The 8,213-nt window shown below is 42.3% G+C and overlaps 1 protein-coding gene across 1 annotated transcript; it reads right to left on the reverse strand.

Moving 5' to 3' along the window:
• Positions 1-5,057: 5,057 nt before the first annotated feature.
• On the reverse strand, positions 5,058-6,394 carry LOC308502294 (claudin-34-like). Its single transcript, XM_081059886.1, has one exon. The coding sequence runs from the start codon at positions 6,241-6,243 to the stop codon at positions 5,542-5,544; it is 702 nt and encodes a 233-aa protein (XP_080916012.1). The 5' UTR covers positions 6,244-6,394; the 3' UTR covers positions 5,058-5,541.
• Between the last annotated feature and the right edge of the window lie 1,819 nt (positions 6,395-8,213).

Consider the following 8,213-nt stretch of genomic DNA (forward strand, 5'->3'; position numbering starts at 1 on the left):
TGACCTGCTTAAGACTCTGTTTTGTATGAATATAAATAAAAGGAATCAGATTATCCTCCAAAAAAAGAAAAAAGAAAAGCAGAAAGAGTGAGGAACATGTCTACCAATGTGAAACCAGAAAAAGTCCAATCTCCTACCACAAACCTTGCACCAAATGAAGTTACTACACCAGGAATGGAAAACGAACTCACTTTGCAGAGGAGCGTATGCACAGCAGCAGCACCTGGGGGGATTCTGGAAATCCCCACTTACCACAGGCAGGGGCAGAAACGGCATCCTGGATTCCCAGTCTGTTTCCCATGTTGGAGATAAAGAGTTCAAGGCCTGCACTGGGAGAGGTCCCAGGTTTATACTCTACTTTGGCCCAAGGACGGAACACTAAAGGGCCAAAATCTAATCATCATTTTTACACACCTGGCAATGGCAGTAGCAAAGACTCAGCAAAGACTTTTTATTTATATACAAATAAATAATCTCCATCATGAAACAGTCTTGTAGCACTGTATTTCAGGAATAAGAATGACGGTCAGTCACTTTCATCAGTTTCATTTACAGGTGAAAGAAAAATTGTGGCATAGAAATCACTGAAAAATCCCTCAGCCTGTCTAATGGTCTTCTGGGTCTACAAAAAGAGAATTACTGTTTGTCCCATGAGAGTCATTTCAGATGACTACACCTGTCACACCTGGCTCATTTTGCTTTTCCAATATTCTGGTTCAGGAGGGATTTACCATATTTTCCTTGGACATTTTCTCGTCTGCTACCCTCAAATGAGGCTTTACCTGTTTTTCTAAACAATTTTACCACCAAAGCACCTATATAATTTGTCTGGCAATCTTGAATCTTGGCCTATGATGTCCAAGGAAGGAAACCCGTCTTTTAATCATATATTAGATTTCTCTGAGTGATTAACTGTTCTCCTCTGCCTCAAAACTTCAGAACTCCCAGAGATACCACTAAATCCTTCCCCTGTAAGGCCAGGTTCTATCTAACTTGGTCACACCTGGAGACAAGGAATGTGATGGAAGCAAATCACATTTATTGAGCACATACATGTAGTACGTACTGAATTAGACCCTTAATTTCTGTTATTTCATTTAATTCTCATAACTGTGAAGTGTGAATTTTCCACAGTTTATAGAAGGGGAAAGTAATATACGATTTAATGATTTGCCCAAGGCCAAACAGTTAGAAAATGGTGAACACAGACTATGAGTACAAAGCTCTATAACAACAAAGTTCATACACTTTTACCTAGAGCAGGGCAAGAATTAATTCCTCTGAATGAAGACTGGTATATATCAGCCATGCTGATGAGGCAAGGGTGACCTCAGTGATATCAGTGCAAGTGTGAAAGAAACACCGCAGGGATGAGCAAAACATTCCTTTCAGAAACAAGAAACACTACTGGAAAGGTAGGACTAGAAACTTCCACAGCAGTGATGTCTGATAGAACTGTTTGTGATGATGGAAATGTCCTATGTCTGCCCTGTCCAATATGGCAGCCTCTCACCACATTAGCTATGGAGCACTTACAGTGTGCTGGGGTAGGGTTCTTGGCGAGATTTTGTCTCAGCCCTTCCTAACCGCTTGGATGTGTTTTCCCTCTTGTTTACCTGATGAGCAGGGGTCGCTCTACCAGTTGTTAGTTTATTTTTCTCAGAGTAAATTGTTCCATATATAGCTGTAGATTTGGTGTGTATGTGGGGGGAGATGAGTTCAGGATCTTCCTATGTGGCCATCTTAAACCAGAACCCATTCCAGCAATTTCGAAATGTCACTGCCCTGCTTTCTGGCCTCCATAGTGTCTGATGAGCAATATGCCCTGCATCTCATTGCAGATCCTTTGTACTGACTTAGTTTTTGTTTGTTTGCTGCTTTCCAGATTGTTTGTCCTTGGCTTTGAAGAGTTTGGTGATGTGTCTTGGTATGAACCTCTTTGATTTATAATTTTTGGAGTTTATTAAGCTTCTGCATCTTTCATCAAATTTGGAAAGTTTTCAGCTATGGTTTCTTTAAATATTCTTTGTTTTTTTTCCTGCTTTTACTTTTATTAGCTTTTTTTCTTTTTTTCTTTGATGCTGAATTTATTCCCGGGTCATAAGTTTTAGTTTCTTCACTTTCTTCTCAGAGATCTTTTCCTTCTGTGCAGCCTGTTCTTCTGGTTTAGGAACAATAACAATCTGCTCTTTCTGAGTTAGTGTCATCTCTCTGTTGCAGGGAGAGCTCCTGTGTGGGTTAATACACCCATGAGCTCTGTAAGTTCTGGGCTGCATCTTGGGAGCTTTGCTCACCTGCATGTGTAATGACAAGAGAGTCTACATCTAAACCCTTAAGTTCAGCATTGCTCTCTGCATTTTCAAGCATGTGCAGTGAAAATTCTGCTCTCTTTTGGGGTTGGACTGTGTGTCCAACCCTATTGTTTGGCCTGGGCACACTTCTTAACACCACCGTTATGACGACAGAACAGCACACATTGCTTTTGTAATGTGACATCCTTTAGATACTTGGTGGCTTTTCAGATATGCATACCCTTGATGGCCTGGGCAGTTTCACGAGTGATGAACAGGTAGATTCGAACCTCTTGATTTACATGATTTTGTGGGGTTCTCTGAGTCAAGCGAATAGCGAACCATTTTCAGAGGTCACCTCAGGCTGCTTAAGGGAAGAACTCTATGTTTGGTTTTTTTTGTGTGTTTTTTTTTTTTTTTCTGCCTTCTCTTCTTCTGGGCTTCCCACTGTATGTTGGTTTGGTTGAACTCTTGGGCTCTGTTCATTTTCTTCATCCTTTTGCCTTTTTGCTCTTCCAACTGAATAATTTCATTAGGTCTATTTTCCAGGTTGTATATTCTTTATTCTGTTTATACAATTCTGCTATTGAAATCCTGTAGTGAGCTTTTCATTTTAATTATTATACTTCTCATCACTAGGATTTGTATTTGGCTCTTTTTAATAATTGCTGTCACTTTATTGATATTTTCTATTTGTTCACACATTATTCTTATGACTTCCTTTAACTATTTCAACATATTTGAGATACATGATTAAAAGTCTTTGTCTAGTAATTCCAATCAGTGTGCTTCCTCAGAGACAATGACAGTTAACTTTAATTTTTGTGTGACTGGGCCAAATTTTTTTTCCAGGCTTTGTAATTTTTCATTGAAAACTAGACATCCTGAATATTATCATGTAGTCTTTTCAATCAAGGTTTTCTCCCTCCTTAGGGTTTCTGTTGCTTGTAGGTTGTAGCCGCTTGTTTAATGAACTTTATCAACTATTTTACATGTCTGTATTCTTTATCATTTGTGATCTCTTAAGTCTCTGTACCTCTAGCTATTGTTCAGCTAGTGCTTGACCTAAATTTTCTTGAACATTAGAAGCAAAAAATAAAAAGAAAAAAGAAAAAGAAGAGAGAGAGAGAGAGAGAGAGAGAGAGAGAGAGAGAGAGAGAGAGAGAGAGAGATTTAAAAATATTTTTGAAATCCTAACCTTTTCCTGGCTTTGCAAATTCAACCTAGGCTGGGGCACTCCTTCAGTGCTTAGCCAGGCCATTTACAAGTCCTCCTTAGCCTTTACTTCCTGCTACACTGAGCCCAGAGATCAGCCAATGGTGAAGGTTTAGAGTTGTCTTATGTCTTTCCTGAGCAGGCATCCTGCCTCGAGGATGTGTGTGTCTAAATTTCCAGCATACAGGATTGCCTTTGAATACCTCAATTTTACAAAGAAACTCCCTCTCTAGCTCTTCACCCATGGCTTTCACTGGTCTATTGTGTGCCTCAATCTATAATGTTTTGTCCTTACTGGCTGTGGGTTGTCAGTTTGCCTTACATTGCTTTTGCAGACTGCCTTTTATCACCATGAGTGAGTTCTGAAGTAGTCAAAAGGGGGCAGTGCTTTGTGTCAGTCTTCTAGCTTTCAGACAGGTTAGAACATACAAATAACTCTTTGTGAACAAGGTCTATTCTGCGCCCTCTGAAAGATAGCCCAAGGTCCCACATCAGGAGCACAAGCCCCTTCTTGAAGACGACCACCAGCACTGTACTTACCAGGCAGTGGGTTGGAACAAAGGCAAATTAAAATGCCACAAAACATTCTATCATTTTTAAGTTGCTTTTTTTTCTCCCAGATTTAGTGTTCACTTTGTTGATATAAAGCTTGGCTTGTTTTCTAGAGTTCTATCAGAGTTGATTTTGACAATTTTATGTGATTTTTAAGTTTCTGTGGTGAAGCAGGCTCTACGATTAGCCTCTTCTCTTTTGTGCACTGATGTCAACCCAGATATATTTTGCAGTGTGCTGTGAGTTAAATCCAGGGCCCCAAACCAACAAATTCCACAACCAAAGTAAATTGCTTTGTTATGATAAATCTTGATTATAATGAAGACTTTCTTAAACTACAGCATCAGTTTATAAAAGTTTAAGATAAAAAGTAACTAAGATAAATTTTGAAATCTGAAAGATTAATGAGGACAACAGTTGTATAAGACATGTTTATTTATTTATAACATTTGAAGCAGTTACAAAACTTAAAATGTTTTTGAAATCGATAGATATTCGTAGCTCAAATTTATCCTTGGGATTGAGGAGGAAAAAAGTCCTGAATATTGCTTGCTCCTTTAATTTTTATAACTTCCTTACATGATAAAGAAAGTAACGTCAAATATTGAATCACATGATGAAACAGTTGAAATTATGAACCATGTGAAAATGATGGCCACCGATTCGGGCTCACGTGAAAGGAGTCATGATTCTCAGTGGTTCAAAATGTGCAGTTCCGTATGGCTGGTCACTAAGGCCAAGGTTAGAAATGGATTCTTCCTTGTGACCTCTGTGTAATGGACTTCTGAGTCTACATTCAGGGAGAGAATGGGGTCATGCAATCAACTCAACTGACTTTTAAGAGAATCACACCTTCCAGGATGGGACCTTTGGTTGTTAGGGCACAAACAATAACTTTCTAATTTCTTTCATTTCAGTGTAGGAAATCAGTAAATATGATTTAATTTTTTATCTGCTCTTATTAGGGTGAATTCCCATGGAGAGTTTCCTGAGTGCATAGACATTGAAGACCTTCCCCAGCAACCCCAGGATGCTGGCAGCCAGAAGGAGGTGTTGACCCACGTGAATATTGACAGAGAGGAAGGTATCACCCTAGGTATAATGGTAGCACAATGTGCCCCTGTCAAAGTAGGTGACATGGCGGTAAAAATGGTGGAAAATTTTGTATGATAGATATTTCACACCACAGGAAATAAGGTCAGTTGTTTTTTAGCAGATGTTTAAGAGTGAAATGAGAGGCTCTCAGGAATTCTTATTTCTATAGAGTAGGTTTATTGTATTGATGAAACAATAATTAAAATCCAGGTCCATTAAAACCAACAGGCAGGTGGACAAGATTTTTATTAAAATGCAAGTGCCTTAATTTAAACAACCAATTGATGAACAAATTCAGACACAGAAGATAACAAAACAGTCGGCCGCTGTCTGCCCCAGACCCCCTTTGCCATGGTCTTCAGTCCCTGGAAACATGTCGTAGAACATCCTAAAGATACTTCCTGGTAATCTGGGGATTGCAAAGCAAATCCAAGCTGGATTCGTACATTTCTGAAGCGTCAGGATGCACTTGGTTGGGCAGGAGGCATTTGAAAGAAAAGTGAAACCGCACACTTAACAGCATCAGGAAGGCAGCCAGATACGCCACGATCATGGCGTTGCCCAGTTCCTGCCGATCTGGTTTGAGGGGTATATAGAAAGATGGCGGGAAGGATATACCCTCTCCATTCACCACGGACTTGTGATTCCAGATGACAGTAGTCAAGATGCAGAAACCGGCAGCCATATTCAGACTTCCCGAAACAGCAAATGGATTGCAGATGACCTTCCTCCCGCGAATCCCCATGGAGAGTTTCCGGAGTCCATAGACATTGAAGACCTTCCCCAGCAACCCCAGGATGCTGGCAGCCAGCAGGAGGTGTTGACCCACGCGAATACTGGCAGGGAGGAAGGTACCACCGTAGGTGTAAAACCGGCACAATGTGCCCCTGTCAAAGTAGGTGACATGGCGGTAAACACAGACTTTCCACATTCCCACACAGACTGGGCTAGGCTCCAAGAGGGAGGTGCCATTCACGTGCCACACTCGCCACTCGACGAGGCCCATGCACTGCATACACAGGATCCATCCTACGGTGGCGATGCCGAAACCCAGTAATTGGAAATAGCCGGTGTCGCTGCGTGAGCCCATGGTGGTCACATACAGAGGGGAACTGCAAAAAAACACAGGGCGTTATGAAGAGGGGACCCTCTGGCCTGGAACAGCCCCTGGGGGCGAACAATGCTGTTTTGGACAGGGGGGTGCTATATTGGAGAATGGAGACATTTGACCCGCGCGCTCTGCCAGCCAGAGTGCAGACCAAGAAAACTTTGTCAAGGGCCATTTGGCAATATTTACCGAGAACCTGAAAATGCACCAACCTTCACACAGGCAGCACTCAGACATACTGGGGAAGGGACTGTCAGTGGCCCTTTGATGTCATTGGGACTCACTCTTGAAACAGGTCCCTCTGACATACTCAGTTTTGGCAAAGTGCTGGTAGTCTTGACATTAATTAATACTCAAAAAACGGAACAGACTTCACACAGGCAGTTCCACTTCCAGGCATTTGCCCAAAGACACAATTAAGATGGGCCACAAATAGTGAGTGACGAAGATGATCGTCACAGCATTGTTTGTGACATTCAAAAATGGGAAACAACTTCAAGTACCACAATTGGGCTTGGCTAAATAATTTCTGCTATATTCATATGGTGCAGCCATATGCCAACATTAGAAATCTAACTAGAATCATACAAGGTATGCTATTCTGCATTGGGGCCTTTGGACCTCGCATAATGTTTTTACGGTTCACCCAGGTTGTGGCCGTGTGAGCAGATTAGTCCTTTGAACTACAGAGTAGTGTTGGATTGCCAGCATGCACCACAGTTTCTTTTCTCATTCATCAGTTTTTGGACATTTGCATTGGTTCTAAGTTTGGGCTCTTACTAATAGTGCTGCTAGGACCAGATTGAGGTGGTTGTGTCCTTCAGTCTGTCCATATGTCACAACTTGGTCAACCAGAGTCTCATCATTTCAGCCAGTCTCAGCACGAAACACCCAACTTGGTTCCATTTGGAATGAGACGACAGGGCAAGTGGGAAGGTATGACTGGTCATAGTGTGTCTGCATTTGGTCCCTTCACATAAAGCCACATGGATCTGAGGAGGCACCTAAGAGCTCTGCTGGAGTCCTCCTTGCACCTGAGATGTGATGGGTAAGAGCAAATTGATGAGGGTTGCAGGCAGGGACCCAGGAGCAGGCATGCTCCAAAACAGCATCCATTGACACGTGATACCTTGCTAGGGCCAGAATGGCCAAGGCTGGACAGTGACAGTCTCCTTGACGAGAGCACTCAGACATACTGGGGAAGGGACTGTCAGTCGTCCTTTGATGTCATTGGGACTCACTCTTGAAACAGGTCCTTCTGACGTACTCAGTTTTGGGAAAGTGCTGGTAGTCTTGACATTAATTAATCCTCACCAACCAGAACAGACTTCTCCAGGATCTCTGAAAACATCAGTCAACACAGACACGCTAACCCCTTCCTGTCTAAGGTTGCATAGAGTTTTGTGAATTCTGGTTCTGTCATGTAGGCAAATTGTGTGGTTTACAAAAAAATCCTGAAGCATCCTTACAGGCGCATACACAATGTTAGTACAGTATGACGAGCTCTGATGCTTCAGGAGATCGAGTAATGCCGGCTCTTAGAAATCTATGCACCGTTAAAATATTGCCACACTCCAGTGTCACAGATACTACAGGAAGGTACAAAACCCTATGAGTCTTGCAACCAGCCAGGTGATGAGATTGGAGCACTCTAGAACTACAGGAGCTCCAGAAATAGGTGGAGGGGAGGGCACTTTTGAAATTTCAGCCAAATGCCCTATAACTCTTCCCTCACCAGGAGGGTCACGCCCAGGACTGAGCCCGGCCCCATCTGCCATCAAAGCAGTAAGAAAGAAGAGTGGGAGGGCACTTCCGCCCTTGGAGGTGCCAAAGACCTTAAGCTGACTGTGAAGGGACAAAGGGGTTGCTGGAAGAATAAAAAGGACTAGGTCGTAACTGAAGGAGAACTTGGGGGAGACTGGGGCCCTAGTGGACTGACGTGGGGACTTGGA

The sequence above is a fragment of the Rhinolophus hipposideros genome (assembly GCF_964194185.1).
Source record: "Rhinolophus hipposideros genome assembly, chromosome: 1".
NCBI classification, from domain to species: Eukaryota; Metazoa; Chordata; class Mammalia; order Chiroptera; family Rhinolophidae; genus Rhinolophus; species Rhinolophus hipposideros.